We start from the raw sequence: 25,430 nt of genomic DNA on the forward strand, positions 1-25,430 counted from the left end.
CAAATTAACTCACCAGAGAACTGTATCATTGGTTTTAGTGAAAAGTGACTTTCAGTGCCTGGTTCTACAGCACTTTAAAGCACTGTATTTCTTCTGCCCTAGGATTTACTCAATAATAAATGACTAGATATTATAGGGTGTATTTGCAACTGATAATTAGCACTGACTTCCTGATCTAAAACTACTCTAAGAAGTTATCTCTGTCTTCTGGAAAATTCAAGGACAGTCAAAGAAAAAGAAGATCGAAAAATTCCAAAGGCATGTTCCTCTCGCAGCCTATGAAAGACTATGGTCTATAGAACATTTTCCACTCCTTTTTTAATGCTGCATGTCACAGGGTTTTCCTCATTTCAGTGGCTTCTCTTTTTTTTTGTGCAGACTCTGAAAGTCCTGAAAATGGGAATGATAGGCCAGCCTGGGCACCACAGAGTCCCTTTGCCTACCAGCTCATAATGTATTGCCACTGAATGAGACACTGCCTATCTCCAACACCTTTACCATGTTCATTTTTAGGATCTTACTCTGGCATGCAGCCTAATTTATTTTTTACTTAGTTACAAATCATTACTTCCACTTGACCACTCATAGAGGATAAAATAAGAGAAAATACATGGAATGAAAATGCCAGAAATCTCAGAAGATCCAAAGACTTATGTGAAGGTATCGAGTACCTGCAGTCAGTCAAACTGCTACTTGTGGTACTTAGTAACAATAGTCCTGATAAGTCTGAAAATAACACAAACATATTGTCAGCTTGTCTTCAATTTCTTTGGTACCAAAGACAACCAAGGTAGCATTTTTTAAGCCACTAGTTTGTAAAGAAGAATGCATTGTGATACAATCATCTTATTTTGAAGAATAACATATTTTGACAGCGTCCTTTAAAATGGAATTTTTCCCTGAATATTTGCTACAATTATTTCTCAGTGTCATTTAATGACAATTGTTGCGATCAGCTTATGTTTTTCACAGTTGCACATTATTTTTTATTTTCACCAGAGCCAGGAACTTTGACGGTACACAAGAATATGAGGGTCCATTAAAATAAAAGAGATGCTTCAAGACTCCAGCATGGCAGAACTGAGAAATGTAGAAAAGGGAGAGACAAAAAAAATCTGAAAAGACTATAAATAAAAGTAACAGCAGATGCACTTAGGTTCTTAATTCTCACTAACTCTGAAAACAAATTTCCTTGATTTCAGCGGCATGAAATCTATCATGTCTATGTTTTTGAATAAGCAAGGCTGTCAACATTGTTTGCATAAAATACAGAATTTTTAATACTAAATATGCATGAGGCATTATATGTTGTATAGTTGATCATATTTAGCCAACAGGATAAATGCTGAAAAACATCAATGTTTTCAAGTCCTACTCACTATTACTAAGTCTGATTCCAAATTATATTGATTGTCTGGGACTTTAACAGCTTCTACCCTGTCTTTAAAAAGATTTCAAAAATCAGATTGAAGAAAAATAAAATAGAATGTTTCAGTTTCCCTTTTCTCAGTTTTGTTAGAAGTTGCAATCACAAATATGGTTACAGACAGAAAAGAAAAAAAAATACAGCACTGTGACATCTGTGTTTATTTAATGTCAATAACTTAGTGGTGTCAACTGGAGAATATAAAGATGTCTTTAACTTTCAGTATTAGAGAGGAGACCAGGGATATGCAATAATGTTTTCCCATATTTTAAATTATTCTTACAATACTTCTACTATCTAGACTTAGAGGACAATAATGTAAATTATTATGAATTTAGCTGGATAGTATACATATATAGCAGCTGTATACATAGATATAGTACACATGTATAGAAGCTGCATAGCAGCTATATTGACTTTTCAGAACTGATCTTTTTTTCCCTTCTCATTTATTACAAAAAGAACACAAAGAATGATTTTGCAAACACTATCCTTTGGAACCAGCAACTGATAAGCAACAAGCCTGTAAACCAACATAAAAACATGTGGGTCATGTGATACACGATAGTGCACCACATGTGATGTGACAGTACACCGTGATAACACAGCCATTCCCATGGGTTATTGAGAGTTCAGATTCCTGCCATCATTTAGTTGCTGACACAGATTAGAATGAAATTACACTGTAAAGCACTGACTGTTCTCATCAGAAGTTACCAATCTAGTAAGAGGAACACTACAGACAAGGATAAGGAAAGTGGAATTGCATCATATTACCAACAGCTTGGGTGGTGGCCCCATCTCCTATTGATCTATTATGCTGCCACTACCTCAAGACAAAGCTAAATATGTGATGTGTCATAAACATCTAGCTCAATTAAGAAAGTCTTCTTCCTGTTAACTCTTTCCCAACACATACACATTTTGTTGTGAATATTATTTATCCACCTAACTTGTATACTACAAAAATAAATAGTAGGAAGTCTTTCCTCTTAACTACTGTTTTCTTTCTCTAAAGGACTTTGCTTCCAGAGTGACAGGACACATTCACCTTTTCAGTGTACTGGTTTGCCTATTTTATACACTCAGCAGGATACATCTCTGTCAAGAGACAAATGTAAGCTATCCTTAATGGGCAAACATCTGTTCTGTTTATCTTTCCAAAGGTAAATGGCTTGAATGTGTAATAATTTATGTCCTGGACATATACTTCAGTTTCCTTAACCTCTTTTTATTAAACATTACACATGTTTATACTATGTGCTGGGATGAAGTTATGAGATACTCAGGCTAGGGCACATTTGATCCTGTAAATCCAGATGGCAGTGGAACACTGTGCAAATATATCAGCACATGCCCTGAGCCAGTGCAACTGCATTCTTTGGGACACAGCACCTGCAGTGATGTGGCTTTCTGGCTTGGATAAGTTTGTGCGGACGCAGCTCACCAAGCATTCCATTTTCAGTTCTATCTCTGACTCATAATGGACCAGTGGATTGTCTTGCCTCCCTTCCTTTATTTCTACATACATAAACTTCTAAAAACTTACCTAAATGTAATGCTAAAATCAAATACAAGAACAGCTTTTTTATTAACTTGACTGAATCCTGATGACAAGTATGTGCTGGAAATATCAGAAAAATTCTGAAGGTGCATTTCCCACAGACCCATAAAAATCACAGACATAAACACAAGTGAAAACTAAAGTTTCCCATTTCCAAATAAAGATAAAAATGATGAATTTTCATGTCACCATCTGGAGGTCTTTAATTGACATGACTGTTGTTTGCCTCTCTGAGCTGGATAATAGAGACTGAACGAAAGCATCAAAGGTGCACATGATCCATCAACTTATGTGTTTCAGCTTCACTCATCATGGGTGGTCTATCCAGGGTAGATCAAGACTCAGAAGTTGCTGATGCCATAAAAAAAGGAAGCAAGTATTGTTCAAGTTTCTTGCTTTTACAGGGATCATTTCCCATTTCCTCATCTCAAGGGATTGCCTTTGTAGCTGAAGCAGGGGAGCGTTTCATTGCTCTCACTTTTGTGTATCATTTATCTTGAGATGTCAGATGTTGTCAGGTGCATTTTCAAAGGTACAAGACACAGAACACGGTGAAGCATCATTACTGAAAGAACATGATCTTACACAGATATTGTGGAAATTGAAGCACAGATTGTTGCTGATGAAAAGGTCATGTCCTAACCTCTTGCTTTAGTTTATATTACGATGAGGTTTTTTCCACTTCTTGCTTTTGCTTTCTTTCATTTTTTAAAGTTTCCTTCCCCTCCCTCTTCTCCCTTTCTTAGACCTCACTTTCCAGTCTCTGGGTTTTTTTATTTAAACACTCATTGCACCCTCTGATTATTATCTTGGTGTTTAGTCATGGGTGCATGATTTCCTTTTTGCTGCCATTAGTGTAAGTAAATTCCCATTCTCCCAGCAATTCTGTGTGGAAATAAACATGATCATTGATAATTTTACAGCTCACAGACTCAGGATGATGGCACTGGCTAAAAGAATAGTGGAGGTAAGAACTGCAGCAGTTTTTCGGTATTATTCTAGAGTCGACAAACTTCTTGACTTGTCTTTAATTTATGAATCGTCATCTTAGTGTTTCAGATGAGGAAAAATTATAACATCTCCACCTACTTTGTATTGCATCTCAGTGAAAATTTCTACACCAGACATGCTAAAAATATTTTGGTCAATTTGATGCTGCTATCACGTTTTATCAGAATTGACACTGTCATTCTTGCACCCACAGCTAACCCACTGGCACTGTGCATCTGCTGTTAGCTCTTGGGCATTCCGCAGCTTTGGATCCACCACATACAAATCCAGGAGCCACTTGGAAATGGGAGAAACCAGTGGAGCAGCTGAGAGCTTGCTTTCATTTGAGTCAATATTTTAGCTGTATTTATGTTGATCTTTAGAATGGGGTCTTCTGAAAGAATCTCTGTTAAAAAAAAAAACAAAAAACAGAAGAAAGCAATGTAGTAAAATTGAATTTTCAGTTACTTTTTCTTCAAAAAAATTAAAAGGATCTTACCTAATTGTACTATCTGCTTGACCACATGAAATCAAATCTCTGAAAGGGCAAATAATTTCAGAATTATTAATGGAAATTAATTTTCTCCTGACAGAAATAATACCTTACATAATAGAGAAGAGCTATAAAAGCAGACTAAATCACTATCAAACATTCTTTATCACTTTGACTAAGTAATTAAAAATTAATTTCTTGCAGAGAAATCCTTTGTGGGAGAGTGGATTATCTGCCTTCCTTCTTTGCGGCCTGTGGTGTGAAAGCGCATTCATCAACAAGGGACACTATCATGGTGCTGTTGTGCTCCAGTGGTTTCTGGTTGCACAGCAATCTCTCAGAGCTCTAAGCTGGCTGTATCATTCCTAGGTCAAGCCATCTTGAAGTGATTGGGACACAGTGAATATGGAACCCATGCTCAGAAGAAGCAGCACACAGTTCTTTACTGTTGGTCTATATTACAGATTATTGGAATATGACAGGATATATGTATTCATAAAAAAAAAAAAGCTGGGTTTTTCTTCCCAATAAAGGTAGAAATACAGATACTTCATTAGTCCAGTCCATGGATATGTATTTTTTAGTTAGTTGAGTTGTCAGCAGCAGTGTAATGTTTTAGTCCTCCACACTGACATTTCTAATCATAGAAGGTTGGAAAAGATCTCTGTGGTCATTGAGGCCAGGCATCAACCTAACACTGCAGCTCTGTCAGTTCCCCATGTCCCTAAGTGCCACTCCAAGGAAGATGATTCCACCACTTCCCTGGGAAACCTGTTCCAATGCTTGGCCATCCTTTCAGGGAAGAATTTTTTCCTAATGCCCAATCTAAACCTCCAACAACGTAACTTGAAGCTGTTTCCACTTGTCACTAGGGAGAAGAGACCAACCCTCACCTTGCTAAAACCCCCTTTCAGGTAACTGTAGGAAGCAATAAGATCTCACCTGAGTCTCCTTTTCTTCAGGCTAAACAACTCCAGCTCCTTCAGCCACTCATCATAATGTCATTAATCTTAAGAAAATATGTTGTTTGATGTTTATCTTTGTATACTTTCAGGATTAATCAAAAAGAGATTTATCTGTGAAACAGGGAGCGGCTAACAAGCAAGCTCTAAGTGATGTCCAGGAGTTAGAAAGACAAATTAGTTGTTGGTAGAACTGCCTTGTTAAGGTTTAGGGTTTGATATGTTTCAATGATCTCAGACGTACAGGGAGGTTAACAAAGCTTGTATTATAAACATAATTGCCAATTTAATCAAATCAATAATTTGCGAGAGCCAAATTATGATAAAATAACAAAATATAAATTTTATTTCGCGTTGGAATGACAAAATCTGGGTCAGCCACGAATCGATCATACAGAGTCTAGCCCGGCACTAGGCTCTGGGTGACACACGTACACAGCTCTGAGCCCCTGTACGCGTCAGAGTGGTAGTGGCACACCAGAGCCGTGCCCGAGTCCAGGTCTTATACTCTTTTTCTCGCCGCAGGCCAGCATGTCCTTTGTCCTTTTCTTAATCAAGTGAGTCCCAAAAGCTTCTCTGGTCTCAGGATAAAGCTATCAGATGGAAGACGGTCCAGTTCTGATGTCTCGGGAATAATTCATCAGCTTCTTGTCTCCTGCTAGACAGAACTTGAAAAGCCGCGCTTGCAATACACAAACCTGTTCCAGGAAGATACACAAGTTAAACAGTCCCTTACTGGTAATCCTTTGCATGCTGAGGGATTTCCCAGAAACAGTCTATAGACCTGAATGGATTATTATCGGATATGTCATGTGTCGTTCCCCCCCACCCCAGCTGTCAGTAGCCAGATGTGCTACTGATGGCTTAATTCCTTACTTAGTTAAGATTTCCAAAACTCTGTGCCGTTTTCTCCCCTTCACATGTAAATGTAGTCATGCTATGTGTGGTATGTGTGTGACAGCAGGTTTCACAACCTCTGAAAACTGCTTTTCCTTAGCCTGTTGAGGACTTGCCTGGACAAGTCTCCTGGGATAAAACAGACCCTTAATTTTTATAGCTAATAATTAACTTTTTCTATTATTTTCTACATCTATATTATACTCATCATATTATTTTATTTTCTTATAAATTTTGACATATTTCTCACACTTGGGAATAAGGATGTACCCCTGATAGTGGACACAAGGAATGTAAAATTTGCAGGACATTTGGCAGAACCCCCATGACAAGGAGGAAACAAATAAAGACAGCTCAGCGACTGTACTGAATCAGCCCCAGCTGGGTAAAAGGTAATTGGCAGTGGGTAAATCGTGACTACTGACTCACGGCCACTGACCCAAAAGATTGAGTATGTGGACTAATCTGCATGAACAGTGAGAGACTCACTAATCAATAGAAGATAGAATTCTGACTATTAAGGGAACTATGTAACTTGTAGACAACGGACCTTAATGCCTTTGTTTGCTAAAATGTATAAACAATTAAAAGTTTTGGTAGTTGTCATGCTTGGCTTTGTGTGTTTGCCACCCAGCATCCCTTTCTGTGCGGCACTGTAAATACATCAAAGACCTTGACTGGGGCTGTGGATCGGCCTCTTCAACACCGGGTGAAAAAACCCTATTTTGGGACAATTAGACTTGTGCTCCAGAGCCCTCAGCAGCTTTGCTGCCCTCCTTTGGACAAGCTCCAGCTCCTGAATGTCTTTCTTGTCGTGAGGGGCTCAAAACTGGACACAGGGTTCGAGGTGCGGCCTCCCGAGTGTACAGGGGCTGGCCACATTTTATCTGACACGATGCCACCGGTCTTCTTGGCCACCGGGACGCGCTGGCTCACGTTCAGCCGCTGTCAACCAGCACCCCCGGGGCCTCGTCCACCTGGCCGCTTGCCAGCCGCTCTGTCCCACATCCGTGGCGCCACCGCGACCCAAGTGCGGGACCCGGCTGTTCAGGCCAGGGCCCAAAGGCGAGGAGAGGAAGAGCCAGGGGTTTGGGGGAGGAACCAGCGCGCTTCTCACCGAGATCGCCGTCCGCCGCGAGGGAGGCGGAACCCTGGGGACGGCGCCGGTTGTCAGCCGGCGCCCTTTCGCCGCGGCCTTCCGCCGTCCCGCCGTTACCCCGGCAACGGCGCCGCCGGCGCAACGCGGAGCCCGGGCCCGGCCGCAGGATGGTGAGGGGCGGCGGGGCGGTGAGGGGCGGCAGGATGGTGAGGGGCAGCGGGGCGGTGAGGGATGGCAGGATGGTGAGGGGCGGCGGGGCGGTGAGGGGTGGCAGGATGGTGAGGGGCGGCCGGGCGGTGAGAGATGGCAGGATGGTGAGGGGCGGCGGAGGAGGCACCGCCGAGGGAGGGCCCGCTCCGACCCGGCTCCTCTTTGCTCTCTGCCCAGATGCTCTCGCGGGCCAAGCCGGCCGTGGGGGGTACCCCGCCGCCGGGAGACAGGCGGAGGAAGAAAGGGAAGGAGGTGCCGCAGTTGGAAGAACTCTTGGCTCAGAGGGACTTTACCGGCGCGATCGCCTTGCTGGAGGTGACGGGCTCCCCTGGGGAGAGCGGTATCGTCGCTGCCAGCCCTGCGCCCTCAGGGCTGCGGGGCGAGAGCACCCTTTCCCCTGCCTTGTGACCCTCTCACCCCCTTGCGGCCCTGCAGCGGCATCTGCTGCTCCCCGCTTCACGCAGCCGGGTTGGGCCTGTGAGGGCTGCCTGCTGCTGCCCTTGGAAATGTGAAAGCAGCTCCACCCCAGCAGCATCCACCGCTGTAAAACCATTCGCCATATGTGATAGCCTAGTATTGCTTTGGTTATCTGTGGGGCTTTAGGAATTGTGGCAGCTGACAAAATTCTTACATTCTTTATTCTCTGCAAAGTTTAAACAGCACGTGGGTGAGGAGGAGGAGGATGGAAACCTTTGGATCGGATACTGCGCGTTTCATTTGGGTGACTACAAAAGAGCTCTGGAGGTAAGGTGGGGAAATCCTGCTTCCCGAGGCTGGAAATTGGGATGTTGTGATAAAGCAATGACAACAGGAGGAAGATGGTCTGTAATAGGGAACAGCCCTGCTAGCCAGTTAAGGTACAAATGTACAGTAATAAGGCAGATGCTGTCAGAAGCAGTTTGGATTGGGGGAAAAAATGGTATTTTGCCTATGAAAATAGAACTTTTTAAATGTTATGTACTGACTTATTTCAAACTAGGTTCAGTAGCTTAATTTGTTCTGTTGAATGTCATTGTTCATGTCCTAAATCCATCATTCCTTTTTTGCTGCTAGGTTTCCACAGTTTCATTTTTCAGGTCTAATAATATTTCTGTCTTCATTGTGTAGCTTATCTGTGATAGGTATGAAAAAATTCTTTCTTTAGAGGTTGATGCCCCTGACTATTTAATGTACTTTATTGGTCTTCTTTGCATTTTCTTGTATTAAGTAATTCAATTTAATGAGGTGGTCTTTTTTTCTAAAAGCTTTAAGTCACTAAAATACATGTTAATTGTTCAAATATGTACATTTTAATGTTTGCCTCTTACAGTTCTGTTGTGTCCTTTCACTGTGAAGTGTAGCTGAAGCTGGTTTTGCAGTCTTTGAACTTGCTTTACCCAGAATCAATATTAAAAACAGATGTTACTTTAAAGTATTAACAAAAGATAATAGAAAGATAATAAAAAGAAAATAAATATATTATAGAACAATGATGATATTTTTTCTCTTAGATAAATGGTCACATGCACAAGATGCATACATGAGGTGAAAACTCTAAAGCTTCTAAATAACAAAGGCGCAAGGCACTCTGCCCTTTAAAAAATTGAAGAGAAAAACACCTGTTGGAGATATTAGAACTGCTCAGTGAATCAAATGGATGGTAAACACAGTATAGGAGTAGTACAGGACATCACAGTAAATTAATATTCATGTTTAGACTTGTGGAATTTAGATATTATGAATACCACAATCAGTTGCTGTAGTTAATTTACATCTAGGTATCAGGTGTTAATAGGGAGTGAAAGTTTAAAAAAAGAAAAATGTTCATATACAGATGAAAAATGACTTGCAATTTCTTTGAAATAAGAAATAATTTGAAAATAAATTTGAAATAAATTCTGTTTTTTTAAATACCCAGTAGATGCTTTTATAGCCAGAGTAGATTTTACATATTTCCTTCAACGAAAAGGCTACTTCTTTTTTTTAAATGTTCCTAATTAGTTTTTGCATGTGGTGTTTGATTCGCCGCTAGGTGATGCTCTTGATTCAGGCTTTTAAACACTGCAACATAGCCTTCTTTTTCCTGATTATCTGCCCGAGAAGGGACAATAAAAGGTTTGGATGAGCAATTTGTAGTTTGATTGTGTATGTTTTAAGTGAGAGATCACAGGGCTTGTCTTCCCGGATTTAATGCTGGTTTTTTGCACAGTGATAAGTCCTGATAGCTTTGTCATTTTGTGGTGACGTGGGAAATGAGCCTATGCATCTCAGCCTAGTTTCTTCGGGGACAGAACACCCTAGTTTTATTTTCTAAGACTGTAGGTCGCATTCCACCGTGGAGGCTGAACTGCCCTTCAGTTATCAAATTCCATGTTGAAGTGTAAAATGCTGCTATCTCATCTGCTATGTTACTGAGGTGTTGTTGCTGTATTCTCAAGGACAAATTCCTTGAAATCTATACCCTTGAGATCTTGGAGTGCCAAAAGCACTGTAAATAAAATACTGTGGGTCAAAGATTCTGCTGAATTATCCAGAATGACATTGCATATAACATGATTCACACTGCTATGTGTTCCTGCAAGTGACAACACATAGTCTGTGTCACTATATTAACAGTTCATGGTCCATGTACCTGATGAGGGTCTTCAGAAATCACACTGTTCCATGCTTTTATTAATGATGATACTTTCATAGTGAGCCAAGAGTGTTGGTTGCATAGCAACTTCTGGAGAAGTTTGGGAATTGTGGTGAGGTGGCCATCATGCACCACCAGGAGAAACAGGGAAGAAGTGAAAAACGCACAGACATCCATTCCAGCTCCAGGAATGTCTTCAGAGAGATTGACAGCAAAATCTCTGTCACATTCATGTGAGAGAATTCACATTCTCTTATCACAGGCACACCAACAACAGTTAGGTGTCCTCTAGGTAGAGCACTAAACTCAGCCTCACTGGGGTCATACTTTCCCCTTCTTAACAGCAGATTCCTTTCTCAAAGGTTATGCCACTGCCACTGGTCTGGTGGGATCATCCCTACTGCTGTACCCAAATGATATTGCAATGGGCTTGACTCTTCCAGCAGTGATGGTGCAGTTCTTCCTGCAGGACTGACTAGCTTCCTTCATGGACAAACTTATTTTTACTGAGTAGCTCATGTCTTCCTGGCGTCATATAGCAACCAGAGCTTCCCTAGTATATGGTGACATCTAATTAGTTTTCTGGAATCTTCCACATCTATTGTCCATAATGGGAAAAAACCCATCTGTCTTTCTGCAGCAGCTGCCACTTGTTCATGGCTCTAATCTTAAATCTCCTAAAAAATTTCCCAGTGTCACCCAACTACCAGAACTAGAGCATCAGGCCAATTATTCTGTTTCTGAGCTGTCTGATTTTATGAATTGAACTATCTGGGGCCTAAGAAAGTGAGGGTTTGTTATATTTTTTTTAATATCTGTATCTGCATCTATATCTATACATATATTTTAAAAAATTACGAGACAAATTGTCATGAGCAGGTGCACTTCTTGGTTGGATTCAAGAGCAAGTTTAATGCTTACAGTCTGTACCCTCTACTTCTAGGCACACATGGTGCAGCTGCTGGACATGGTAACGCCATTTTGGCTCATCAACTGCACACATGAGAGCAAAGAATGGTCCCTGGGCCAGAGCCTTCAATGCATTGTTTCTGTCAAAATCCTACAACCAGCCAGCAACAGTCTCTCCAATCTGCCACCTCCCTCCTGGCAGAGAAGTAGGAGCAATTCCACCACTTCACTGATCAGGACCTCTTGCCAGCTTTGCTCAGGATAATTCTTGTTGAATCATAAATCATGGGAGGACCAGGGCTGTACTAGGGTAATCGTTCATCCATGGGCAGCATCTAGTCATGCTTGAGCAATTCTGTGAGAAGTGTGAGAATGCAGGTACACTCCACTTCCTGATAGCTGAAGATAGAAAGTAAAAAGTGGATTTTTTAGCTCTGGGAGTTCTCTAGGCCTCTATGATGACTGTAGCCAGGTTACGATAAGTGTCTCATTTGAGCACATGTGGAGCCATATATGTTGACTTGTTCATTGGCTCTTCAGCGTCTGTGTTTATGGGCTTGGAGAATCCAGACATGTAATAAGGGCATTGAGCTGGCCCTCCACATGGTCAGTACATGTCCATAGTTGTGAACAATTGACCTGGCAGCCTGCTTTTGAGGAAAACTGCATGTGTCTAGTGATAGAGGTATGAGGAGGAGGACAGTAGAATAGCAAGGAGTTGTTAGTGCTGCTGGAGGGCAAAAGTATGCCACAGGTTGACTCTTAGGATAGGTTTGAGAGTATTTAATTTGTTTGGGTTTGTTGGTTTATTTAGAATGGAGGGAGGAAAGTTCTTGTGAAGTAGTCTTTGAGAGCCTGATATTGAATAGCTTTCAGTGAGGAAAGACACATGGTGCAGAACTATAGGATAAGGAGCACTAATAGTCCTATTTTTTATTTACTGTTACCATAGATTCACATTGGTACTGCTAGAACACTCTTTATATATTGCTTACTTGGAGTGGCCAGGCCAGAACGTGACTTGTGTTTATGCACTTTGTCTTTTCTAATTAATCTGCCTGAAGCCCAGTCAAGAGAGACCTTTGGGTGCATTTAACCTGAATGAATTTTGAAAGATTCCAGATGGTCCCAATAAACAGCAGTGGCCTGTATCTCAGAGCGCCGTGACAGGCCTACATCAAGATTAAACTGGCCTCCGTAGGAAAGGTTAGCCTCTATGTAAATGTTTTGGTTTTTAAAATATTAATAATTATTTTTATTATATTTATGATATTTATATTTATTTATTGTAAATATTGTTGGACAGCTAGTCCCTGAAATACTAGCAAGACTGAGCTGGCTTTTAAGGTGCTCTTTACAAGTACCCTCTCAGTTTGAGAGTGCAGTTTACTTTTATTTGGCAAGAAAAAAAATTTCTTTATGCTTGCAAACTCTAAACTTTATTGTTGTCAGCATGTTTGTGTTCCTGGGATTTGCTGTCCTTTGGGCATGGCTTATTTTATCTCATTCTGTATGTATCTGCCCTTTTCCCAGAGGTAAGAAGTCTCCCACCCAGAGAGGCTCAATCTGCTAAAGTGTCCCTAGGTAGAGGGGACTTCCAATCTATGTTTGGGGAGCAAGTACAGAGTCAAAGGGTTGTTTTGCAGGGAGGGATGAGTGGCTTGCAGTGATCTGGAGTACATGGATGACATTCCTTCAGCAGGTCTGGTGAGACCCTTGCGTGACCCTGCCTGCTTTGCCTTATGCTTCCTGCCTTCATGGCTGGATGAAGATCAGGAACACCAGCAGCAGGCACTTCCATTGGGATGGTCCTTCCTAGGAATCTATCAGAGCTGTGACACAGGAAAAAAATGGCATTTAGAGATCTCCATGCCTCTGTTTTTAGTAACTGTTGTTACTCTGAGAAAAGATGCTTATCTTCAGGAATATAATTGTTTAGTGGCTGCAAAGTTCTTTTTGTTTAAAAGTAGAATGAAAGACTGATCTTTAAAGTTTTTGCTGTTTCACAAATAGCAAGAAATGAAGCAGTTTTTGTGGCAGAATTAAAGGATGTGTAATCAATGTAAATGTGTAAGAAATATCAGAATATGCTATCTAGAGCCTTTCTGTAGCTGTTGGCTGTAAATCTTAAAATGGGAAATGGTAAAGTTAGGAGCAGATTATTAATATTTAGTATAAATTACAAATCTTCATCTATAAGGAGATCTTGAATTTGCCCAATACCAATTTATAGGCTTGCATTTTAATGCAGTGGTCTCCAAACAATTTTGCTGTACCCCTCTTAGTAAAAAATTTTTGAGTATACACCCCCAATGCATATACACACATCTATACATTTATAAATTATATACATGTACCACTGTACTAATATGTAATTTTAAAACATACACAAAAATAGGAACTAAAAAAGGACGTGATAAAATTAAACACAATTTAAAAATACTTATTTTAGTTATTAGTAGTAAAAAAAAAAATTTTCTTCCTGCACTTGATGTTATTATATTGCATAACCTCGGACTTTAAACACACTCCCACAGGTTTAATATACGCTAAGACACTGCCTACAGGTTTACAAAAACACATTTAACTCTTGCTCCAGTAAGTATTCACAAGGAGATTTCCCTGATTTCCCAAAGCCTGGGAGATTTTGGCTCCCAGGCTTTGACTGGAGGAGAACTTAGGAAAGCAACAGAAGTTGGTTATATTGATGCTTTTATAGCTTACATATATTGGGGCTTATATATGTAAATAATATTTTATTATAATGTATTTACAATATAAATATGTTTTATATCTCTGTAACTTCAATATTGACAGAAATCTAGCTTATATGTGATGATTTTTGGCACTGCTTGTCCCTGTGGTCTGTTATATTGTCGTAAACAAAGAAGTAGGAACATAGCTTGAAATAACAGTTTTGCTGTAAGGACTTCAGTGAACTTCAGAAAAAATTGTTTGATCTCACTAATTTAATGATACATTGTAAAATTCTGGAAGAAAGAATTATATTTAATACAAGTATGTGCTATTACACATTTTTTAAAAATCAATCCTCTCTTCTGTTACAGGAATATGAGGCTTTAACCAAGCAAGCAACTTGCAATCCAGATGTTTGGGTGAACCTTGCCTGTACATATTTCTTTCTGGGGATGTACACACAAGCAGAACAAGCAGCCTTGAAAGGTGAGATGTATGGCTCTGTTGGAAAAGCCTGCTTATTGATTTGAACACTTAAAGTAATTTCCAGACGAAGTATGCAATAAAGGATACTTTAGAGCGAAGGGTTTGGGGTTTTGTTTGGGGGTTACTTTGGGGGTTAGTTAATTTTAACTTTCATTTAACAGGAGAATTATGAGGCAGTTTCCTTCCTAAAAATACCTTGGGCATGTGGAGCCGCTGGCACTAAAAGAAGCATATGGAAAATAATTTCTCTTATTAATTTCTAAATACAAAACCCAGCATATGCCAACCAGCAACAAAAGATTACTTTTCTTTTGTCTGATTCTGTGTCCCTGAGCCAGTGCAAATGAAGCAAATTAAGCCAGTGAAATTATAAAAAAAATAAGCATCTGAGAGAACTAAGCATTCTCCCTGATGAAGACAAGAGCTCTGTTTATGTAGTTTGAGTGACTTAGTAGGTGGTCTCGTTGCCTTATAAGTCTGATGTTAGGTATCTGATTCTTCAAGGCATGGAGTTCAACAGTCAAATTATTATATTTCTACTTAAATCTGAACATACATGGGATCATTTAAAGAGGAGGAATGAAAATTAGATTCCAGAGCAATTTTTACTGCCTAAAATGTGTCTGTAGTTTAATTTTGTTGCCCATCACTTTTTGTGAATCCTAGAGATTTATATTCTTTTCTATAACCATGGTATCTCAGTGCTTTGTAAGCAGAATTAATAGTAGCGATATCCCACTCAACTCCTGACTTGCCTTCTTAGGATAAACCTCTCATTGAAGGATAGGTCTTCTCCTTTCTTTCGTTAGTCTTCTTGTCTTGGGCTGCAAAACAGCGTAGGATGAAAATAATAGTGTACTTTCTTGTGCTGTGAAAAACTGCCTTCCAAAAGGACAGCTTTGTAGCATTTAAAAAGAAAAATTAGGTTCTCATATCCCTTTAAAATCTTCAGAAAGATCATGCTGAGCTTGAATCCCACAACTGGAAATGTTTTTTTTTTTTTAATTTGTAAAAAAATCTCATGCAGAGTTTTGTGATTTGTATTATTCAAGAGGTATGTAAATTTCCAATATTCACAAATAATTTAATCTTTCATGTACCAAAAATTTGAGCTTTGGAGATTGCAACCTAGAACTTGAAGTGAATCTAAAAGTAAACAGGCAATAGAGCTTTGAGGTGTCACTGTGACCTAAAGCATGGAGGAAGCAAGTAGCTGTGTCCTGTACCAGTTGGAGCCATTGTCATCAGCTTCGCATCTTGCGAGTTACAGTAATCCATTCTAGAAATGACACATGCACGGCTGGCATGCACATTTATTAACTGTGAGCTGGAGGAGGGGGGAAGGTTAGTGTTTGTCATTCCCCTTCAGGTTAGCTAATAGTGGTGTGGTGAGTGACAGAGCAAGGGGTGCAGTTAGTGGTGCTTGGGTGCTGGAGGCAAGGGTGGGAATATTAAGAAAGCAAGAGCAGGAGGGAGTGTAGCTGAGGAAGGAAACAGAAAATAATGGAGTGGTCGCATTAGTTCAGTTGCTGATCAGTTCTTGATTTTACATAACTGTTTAAGAAGGACAGCATGCCAGTTCTTATAATGAGGTGCTAAACCTTTGTTGTGAGTACTGTAATCCTGGTGATTTCTGGCTACTTAAGCTTGGTGGGGACGCAGTCATAGCTGAGGATTTGTAATGCTTGTCCTTTCTCCACTGAAAGCCTGTAAGTGTGGTATATTCCCCTTTCAATCTTTCTTATATTGAGTTTAAACCTTTTTATTTTTACTTAAGTCAGATCCTCTTTTAGGTTTTTTAACAATTTAGGATTGCATCAGTGGTGGCTGTTTGCAATATGGTGTTGGCAGCTGAGGCCATATCATCTTGTGCGCTCTTCCATGGTTTTGCAAAGACCTTGAAGAATAAAAATACTTCCTTTGAAAAGTCTTTAGAAGAACACCATTTATCCAATACTGCCTTGAATACCACTGAAAAAAATCATAGGTAGTGTTAATATTAGGCTCTTTACCATTGCTATTTTGGGATTATTTTGTCTGAATTCTTGTATAGTGCATGCTGTTTATTGCTGCAGTTATGCTAAACCCCTGAAAGTAGCATACTGCTAAAACAAATTAAGGAGAACTAATTTAGTTTCAGCTATAGTTCTAAATTTCTACAGTGACAGAATCTCTGTGTGAAAGGGAGTATAAATATGAGCTAGCTTTCTGGAATAGGTTTTCCACACAAACGTAAATATCTTGAAATCAAATCAAGTTCTTTTTTGCCATATACTGTTGTTGCTAAAGGAAATTGTTGTTAACCATCATTCCATTAATGAGGAAAAATTTGCAGAACACTTAAAATTTAGGAAACTATCATTAAAAGCCATGAGGTAATTAATGTATTCATCCACATACATAGTCCACAATCTCTTGTGGAGCAAGGTTTTATCTTTATTTTATAATAGATGTGATTTGATCTCAGCTTGTTGTTATTTAGTTCAAACTTCATGGAATAGAGGGGATGGTGAGGTCATTAAGGACTGCCAGCACAGGCTTCACCAAGGGCAAGTTCTGCCTGACCAACTTAGTGGCTTTCTATGATGGAGTGACTCCATCAGTGGGTAAGGGAAGGGCTATGGATGTCATTTATCTGCACTTCTGTAAAGCTTTTGACACGGTTCTTCACAACATTCTTCTCTCAAAATTGTATAGATATGGATTTGATGGGTAGACTGTTAGGTGGATTAGGAATTGGTCAGTCAGATCCAGAAGGTAGAGATAACAGCTCAGAGTCCTAGTGAGCATCAGTGACCAGTGGTGTCCCTCGGGGGTCTGTTCTGGGCCCAGAGTTATTGAATGTCTTCATTAATGACACAGATGAAGGGACCAAGTGCACCTTTAGCAGGTTTGCAGATAACACCAAGCTGATTGGTGCTCTTCACTCACCTGAAGGATGGGATGCCAGCCATAGGGATCTGGACAGGCTTGAGAGGTCGATCTGTGAGAACCTCAAGAAGTTCAGCACGACCGAGTACAAAGTGCTGCACCTGGGTTGGGGCAAACCCCGGTATCGACACGAGCTGGGGGATGAAGGGATCGAGGGCAGCCTTGCCAAGAAGGACTTGGGAGTGCAGGTGAACAAGAGGCTGGACACAACCCAGCAATGTGCACTCAGCCCAGACAGCCAATTGTATCCTGGGCTGCATCCAAAGGAGCATGGGCAGCAGGATGAAGGAGGGGATTCTGCCCCTTTGCTCTGCTCTGGTGAGACCCCACCTGCACTGCTGCATCCAGCTCTGAGGTCCCCAGCACAGGAAGGACATGGACCTGCTGGAGCGAGTCCAGAGTAGGCGACCAAAATGATGAGAGGGATGGAGCACCTTTCCTACAAGGAAAGGCAAAGAGAATTGGATTTTTCAGCTTGGAGAACAAAAGGGTTCAGGGAGACCTCACTGAGGCTTTCCAGTAGCTAGACAGGACTTAGAAGAGAGCTGAACAAGGACCATTAACACAAGCATGTAGTGATAGGACAAGGAGGAATGGCTTTTATGAAATGAATGAAAGACAGTAGGTTTAGATTAGATACAAGGAAGAAATTCTTTACTGTGAAGGTGGTGAGGGGTTGCCCAGAGAAGTTCTATCCCTGGAAATGTTTAAAGCCAGGCTGAACAGGGCCTTGAGTAACCTGGTCTAGTGGAAGGTGTTCATGGCTACAGCAGGGGGGTTGGAATTAGATATCTTTAAGGTCCCTTCCAATTTTAGCGATTCTATGATCCTCTCAGGAAAGAATAAGACTGAATATCAAAAGTCATATAAAAAAGAATTACTGCAAATATAACCTAAGAAGTAGAACAAAAAGGCAATAAAAGAAAAATCCTTCCTTGAAGGTTTTTCATTACAATTGTATTTTACCTCCTCTAGGCTTTCTTCCAAAATCATTTCAGGTATTTCTGGCTTCTTCTTTTCCCCTGTTGTCCGCTCACTTTGCAGTTACTAATGTTCCTGGTTCTGAGATGAAGGTAGAGTTACTTCCAAGTCAGCTACCATTGTTTTGTAGTCATCCCATAGTGAAGCTGTCAAGTGATGCTTTGCTGACTCCTTTTGCATCTGTGTTCTTATGCATTGACTGAACAAATGTTTTCTGTGCTGTGAGTAGCCAATCTTGTCTTGAGAGAATGAGGCTTAAACTATTGATCTTGATTAAGTATATAATAATAACAACAAGTTATTATTTTTTATTATAAAAACTAATATTCTTATGTTGCATTCACAGTTCTTTGCTTTGCAAAGGCCAAAGAACAGAAACTCAGCCTGGCACACTTGGACTGTGATCCTGACAACTTATCTGAGTGTTTAGAAGCCAGCATAGTACTTTCAGAAGCTGTTGGCTTGCATTAAGAAAGAAACTAAGAACTAAAGCATGAGAACTAAAATTTTCTTTTAAACCACAAAATGTGCACATAAGTGGGGCTACATTTAAGTCTCTTATGAGAAACAGTATTTTCAGGATAAATGGAATCTTAGAATTAAATTTAAGATTCATGCACAGACAGGGTTGTGTTGCTGAACCATTCATTAAAGTTGGGGTTTTTTTTCATCCCTTCCAATTTTTGATGGGAAAAACTGATGGGAAAAACTTTGTAATTACTTTTCTTCTTCATATCTCCACATGTGTCAGATCTGAATGTGGTTTAACTGAACAGAGAACTCATTTTACAGCCTATATTGAAACGAGCAATATTGTACAAAAGCAGAACAGAGATGGGTTAGCAAGAACAATGACCTTTTCCAAACCAGTTTTGCTTATTTGTGAAATAATGTTTTTCAGGTGTGAAATAGTTGTCACCAGTGAAAATGTTCAGTTACAAGCAGGCACAGAACAGTTATGATTGCACGTTCAGCTACATGATTTTTATCTGCTTTGCTGCTTGTGCTCTCTGCCTTGAGAACAGTAGTTATTTTTGGTGCATTTTAGCTGAGGTTTTGAACGAGCCATTTCATGTATGGAACTTTCAAAGTGCACAAGTGAAAATATCACATGTTTAAACTCTAAAAGCTACTAACCTTACTTTCTTGTTTTGTTTTTTTAAGTATAATGGAAGCTGCAGCCCAGGAGTAATTGATTTGATGATCTTTATTTACTTTGTGCTTAGTATGACTGAAATTGAATATGTGTGTATTGCAAGTAATTCAACATAGCTGAACTGCCTTTTAAGTTTTGTAGGAATGGGAAAATTTCAGTGAATATCCTGTGTAAATTTCATTCAAGAAAATTCTGAACAGTTGAGCTGTTCAAATAGGTGTAAGTGTAAACCTCACTGCTGGCCCATGAGGTTTTTTTGAACATTTCTCCCATTCCCTTTCATTTTCCCCTCCACCAGTAAAACTTTGGTTTTGAGACACAGAGGGCTTCATTCAGCTACTGTGTTCAGATGAGCAGAGTGTTGTTTCTCAGGGAGAAGGAGAATAAGGTTTCCTCTGGTTGTATTTTCTGCTGTCAGGATGGAGCCTTCTAAGTGCTCTTCCATTCCTACCAGCTCCAGCTAGGTGTGTTTAACGTGTCTTCTATGCCTGTCGATATGTGAAGGGCTGCTATGGAATATGCATTATGTGCTGGATGGGATTTGTTAATGCTGGATGCATGACCAGCAGTGCCTTGCACTCTTATGAGAAGGCACAAATTCCAGATTGTCCATGACACTATTTCATCATCTTTTTACTGCCTGAGACAGCAATATGGAACCCAGGAAGGTCTGAGCTGCCCTTTCTAGTAAGCTTGACATTTTGTTTAATAACTAGTGAAGACGTCTTCAACAATGTCTTCATTCTTACTGTAATTGCTTATTATATTTTAACAAATACTTCAGTAGGTGCATGTCAGTGTCAGCACATAAAAATATACAGAACACTTTTAACATCTATGACAGCTATGATGCAAGTGCCTGGAAAAACAGCACTGATCATGACAAAAATTCTGGCAAAGGAATATCAATGCGTTTCCTAGGTGGAAAGGGATAAACTGCATGCAGGTACGTCAGTGCTTGAGTAGAAGGCCCATACTAGACCTGAAGCAGGGTCCAGCTTGTTGCTATGCAGCATTATCATCATGTACACTATGATCCCAAGATTGCTTAGTACTGATTTTTAAAAAAAAAATGAGTCATTGTCTTGAAAAAGTAGAACAAGAAAAGGAGATTGTGCTTCCTTGTAGTGTTAATAGATCAGTGACAATGAAATTCAGTTGCAGCAAAGAATAATAAAAAAACAAGCTAATGTCCTTTAAATGTCCCTTAAAAATCATCTCTGATGAGGCAGTTGTATCACTTCCTGCTCCAGTGATTGACAGCGTCTTTATCCAATATTCATGACCCCGTTCTTTCTGAAAACTAATCTGACCTTGTTTATATGTTTCCTTCTCTTCCTTAAAGAATACATTTGACACCAAGAGAAAAGAAACTGCTGATATTGAATGTTTCCATATTTCTGCATTTATATTGACAGGACTATGTTTGCATTGGGTTTTAAGCAACTTATTTTAAAGAATATCAGATAGCTAGTATCATGTAATATCTTATGAAGCAGGACACTTTTCCACCCTCCATATATCCATGCACACCATCAAAACTCAGATTTCATCTTTCTCCTGTTTTTAAGTGTTAAATAATGTGGGCTAACGTTCCAGCTTTTGCCAAGAAGTAAATAACAATTTTGATGTCAGATCAGATGCCAGGTTTGCAAGGGCAGCCTGCTCTCACTGGTTGACCAGTGAAACAAAAATTCCTTGGTTTAGATTCTTGACAGTATTGCTTGCAAGTCACAATTTTCACAGTGAAATTAATGCTAAAACGCACTCAAAAGGGGGAAAAAAAGTAAAACCTACTCAAAAAAGGAACATTGGTGTCTTTACCCATGGTACTGTGATTATACAATATGTTATTTTCAGTATAAATCCCACAATCTGTCCCGCTTGTATTTTTGGAGTCTTTGATGACCAAATGTTTTGAATTGTGAGGGATGGTTGTGGTTGATGTTTCTCACAAAAGCACATGTAGGGTCCATGTGCAACCCTTCTAAACTTTGATATTAAAACCTATCCATTAATGCTTGGGAACATGTAGAGTGAAGAGCATGCATTTAAATTAAGATACTCTCACTTTCTAACTCAGTGGATGAAATAGTCATGCTATCATGTCAGTTATACTACTATAGCTGCCTGTACAGTATTTATTGTAAATCAGAAACTTTCTGTTATTTAATAAATAGCCTAATTCCCACATATATCCTAGGCTGAAGACAATTTAGCTTCTCAACAGCTTCTTTTGATGCTCTGTTAGAACTATCTTTACAAGATGTTGTGGTCTTGTGAGATTGCTTTCATACCACTTTTGTATTTTGTTCTTCTATTCTAGTAGTTCATTAAAGATACAATTAACTGTCCTAATTTTTCTAGAAACATGGTTAAATAACACAGCTTGCTAAGGAAAAAAGAGAAGACATAGTTGCTGTACTTATAGAAGTAGGTGGGCAGCCTTGTGCTGCCAATCTTATCAGAATGGCCTGGGTTTTGGCACTGTCCACTGCCTTACAAAGTTTACTTATTACGTAGAGAAAGAGTAAGAAACCTGGAAATCTCTCCTTAAATTGCTTTAAAAATTAAATTCCTTCTTCAGGGGGTGGTGGGGAAGAATGATTGGTGGTTTGAGCCCTCTTTTATGGTTTAGGATGTCAGAAGAATTACAGCCTTGTGTTACAGGCTATTGCTGTGCTAACTCTGCACTTTTGTGGCCTTATAAACACAGTAAGTAATTCTGCTTTTTGTAAAGATTCCATGTACACCCCTTCTGTGGAACATGGTTTACCAGCTGGTTGGTCTGAGCAAGAATGAGAGTGCTCATTAGGCTAGGAAAAGTACAGGAAACAAGGGAAGGCTTTTTGGAAGATTGCTTGCAAAAGAAATGAATAGCTGTGTTTGACCAGGACATTTGTCACTCTTGGTGAAGCAAAAGGCTCTAGTGACTTAAAACTCTGCAGTGTACAATTTGTGTCATATGGAGTGAAATCAATGGAATTCCTAATCCTGCTGGAGCAAGAAATTCCATGAACGTTACTGGTTCTAGTAGGAAAATATCCCCCTTCAATCTCTTGCCATATCTTAGTTTGAATCTTATCTGCTCTGGCCATAGAATTCTTTTGTGTGCCTTTCATTCCTAAGGACAGAAGAAATATTAGAGGTATAATGTAATGTGCAGGCCTAACAAAATGGTAGCAGCACTGGCTTTTTCAATACACTAGAAGTTGTTGAGATTCCTGGAATTATAAATCAAAACTTACTTCAAATGTGACACATATAGAAGGAGCCTTGAGTTTATCTGTTGCTGCTTTTTATTTTGAAAAAGTGCTGTGTTTATGTGTCACAAAAAAAAACCCAGAGAATTACTGAGAAATTGCTGTAGGGAAATGATAATGCAATTCATAGAAGTTTTAAGGCTCATTGAAAGTAGAGGCCCATGAAAAATAATTTTTAACATGGTTTTAAAAAGAAATAGGGAATGAAGATAGGAATGAGGAAGACCTCTAAACCACTCTAAAATTGGTAGAACCTCCCCCAAGGCATGACCTGCAAAGGGCTCTCAGTAAAGAACTGTACTTGGGCTAGTTAATGAAAGAGTAGGGGTGCGTTCATGTCTATTGAGAAAGAAAGTTAAAATTATAAAGAGATACCCTGTGAGTAGTTCATTACAATAATACTTACTGAATTTCCCTTTCAGCGCCTAAGAGTGGTCTCCAGAACCGTTTACTCTTTCACCTGGCACATAAGGTATGATGTCTTTCCTTCGCTCCTGCTTTGTTTGTTTTCTTTTCAATTTATTAATGTGTAATTTATGCTGGAAACGTGGCAGAATAATTAAAATGCCTGTGGTTGCAGAAAAACAAACATTTTTCATAACCACCCTACTGTATTAAAATGTGGAGGAGAAAGTAAGTATGAAAACATGATCTCAGAATAGATGCTCTCAGCATGTTTCTAAGGAAAGTATTACCAATGCACTTTGCATAAGTCGTACAATAGGAATATAATGGTATTTTTCATCATGAGGAGCATGAAACCTTAAGAGAATCAGAAACGTAGAAGCCACTATTTTACTTTTTCTTTCCTAAATGTACCAAGTTTACCTAACTTGCAGCTTGTAGCAATTTGACCAAAATGGTGTATATGCTGTTACTCATCCTCTTAAGTAGTTCAGTATCCAGGAAATCATATTGTTAATAGCATGAAATTTAATTTAATTTCAACAACAATTAAGTGCTTATTTCACTTACTACACATAGCTGTCTTCCCTTAAATTAGGTTTTGTACCATCCTGTACCAGAATACATGAGAAGCATTCTGCTACTAATGACACTGACTTAAAAGGAAGTCTAAATCTTGAATGTTAGCTTTGATGTCAGATTGTCTTTACTTAGATATCTGTTAGTTTTAAGAGAGAAATCTTAAAGCCTTTTTTCAGTGGCATTGGCACTTACAGATGTCTGTGATGAATTAGGAATTATGCAACTTCTCTTTATCTAGTTAGTCGCTGGAAGTAAACGGTTTTCCCAAAACTACGAAGCCCATTGCCTTTAGTTCTGTTAAGCAACTTATCTTGCCTTTTAACTTTGTGAATGGCTCAAAGAGGGAGGAGAAGGATTTGAAGAAAACTAGCAGATAGGTGCAAAAACAAATATATAATATTACAATTTGTGTCTAAGAAAAATTCATAGTTACTGTTGAATCAGCAAAACCAGCAAAGTGAAGCAGTGGAATAAGTGATTTGAGCAGACTGATTGGTAAATAGCCTCAATTTCACTATTGCAATACAAATGTCATGGTTATGTTTAACTCTGTTCCTTGTTTTTAGCCTTCTTTGTGTGTGTTCTATGTGCTATTCAGCAATGCTTTTAAAAATAATCCTTTACGTAAAGAAGCTAGAAATTGGAGGCTGGTGAAAGTGAACTTGTTAGTGCTGTTAAGAAGACTAGTAAAATTAGGGCTTGTGTGTTTGCAAGTCTTGTGTTTTTCTGCTATGTGTGAGACATTAGATTTAGATCTACAAACAGCAAAATTTTTGCTGGCTTGAATAATTACAATGAAATTTTGTGTTGCGAAATTCTGTTTGTGAAAAAATTAATTCAGCTCTTTTCCTCTTATCCATCAAAGCACATGACATGTAATTATATCTAAATCACACCTTAAAGGAAAATGTGTGCTTAGTTTTAGCCTAACATTTATCCAGTTTGAACTCATCTGCTGCTTTATGTTTGTCTTTCTCCACTGGTCATAATAACTTCAAAGTAACAGCAGTTTTCCAGATATTTAATGGTGTTTACCAGCAAGGACAAAACTAACCTGTTGAATTAAAAAGCTTTTTTTTGTTGAACTCTTCTGAGAATGTGTCCCACGCTTTTTAGTTCAGTGATGAAAAGAAACTGATGAGCTCTCACCAGAACCTGCAAGATGTTACAGAAGATCAGCTTAGCCTGGCATCTATCCACTACATGCGGTCCCACTACCAAGAAGCTATTGATATCTACAAGCGCATTCTGCTGGACAATCGGTGCGCATCTCTAAACCCTATTGGAGCATCTGTGTTATTGGTGGTATTTAAATTCCAAATAGTTGCTTGGTTTCTGAAAGTAGACATTTTCCACAACTGCTATGTCCCTTTCTCATCACAGAATGTGCGCCAGTTGCAGCTCCTTAGTTTTGTTCATTCAAAGTATTATTGAAAACCCCACATTTAAAAATAAGTCTGCTCTCTCTTGTTTTCTTTTTGTGAAATTGTTGGTTAATTCATTCTGATATCTTTTTTTTTGTTGTTGTTGTTACTTTTTTCTTCTGAAATTATATATGGTTATGTACCTGCTTTGTCTTTTTATTGTTTCCCTTCTGATGGCCAGTCTTGGGACTTTGCTTGAATTATTGACTTCTCCTTCATGTCTTAGTCTTCCCTAGAAGGGTTCAGTTCTTGGGTTTTATGTAGAGTTCCTTGCATTCCTTTAAGTCTGAAATTCTTTCTTTCTCTGTTTATCCTCTGTGATACTTGTTGACGGGTTTTTC

The 25,430-nt window shown here is 39.2% G+C and overlaps 1 protein-coding gene across 5 annotated transcripts in view; it reads left to right on the forward strand.

The window, feature by feature from the left end:
- The first annotated feature begins 7,456 nt into the window (after nt 1-7,456).
- The window catches only part of TTC26 (tetratricopeptide repeat domain 26), a 49,265-nt gene continuing 31,291 nt past the window's right edge, over nt 7,457-25,430 (forward strand). For 4 of the 5 annotated variants that reach the window (XM_038154701.1, XM_038154702.1, XM_038154703.1 and 1 more), the window contains exons 1-6: nt 7,536-7,637; nt 7,819-7,956; nt 8,293-8,385; nt 14,233-14,347; nt 23,101-23,150; nt 24,782-24,927. In XM_038154701.1, the coding sequence (XP_038010629.1) occupies nt 7,599-7,637; nt 7,819-7,956; nt 8,293-8,385; nt 14,233-14,347; nt 23,101-23,150; nt 24,782-24,927 (581 nt within the window). In that variant the 5' untranslated portion in view covers nt 7,536-7,598. Of the gene's footprint in view, nt 7,638-7,818; nt 7,957-8,292; nt 8,386-14,232; nt 14,348-23,100; nt 23,151-24,781; nt 24,928-25,430 lie in introns of all 5 variants that reach the window. The other variant, XM_038154706.1, reaches the window with a different exon arrangement.

This window comes from Motacilla alba, chromosome 1A (assembly GCF_015832195.1).
Source record: "Motacilla alba alba isolate MOTALB_02 chromosome 1A, Motacilla_alba_V1.0_pri, whole genome shotgun sequence".
NCBI lineage: Eukaryota > Metazoa > Chordata > Aves > Passeriformes > Motacillidae > Motacilla > Motacilla alba.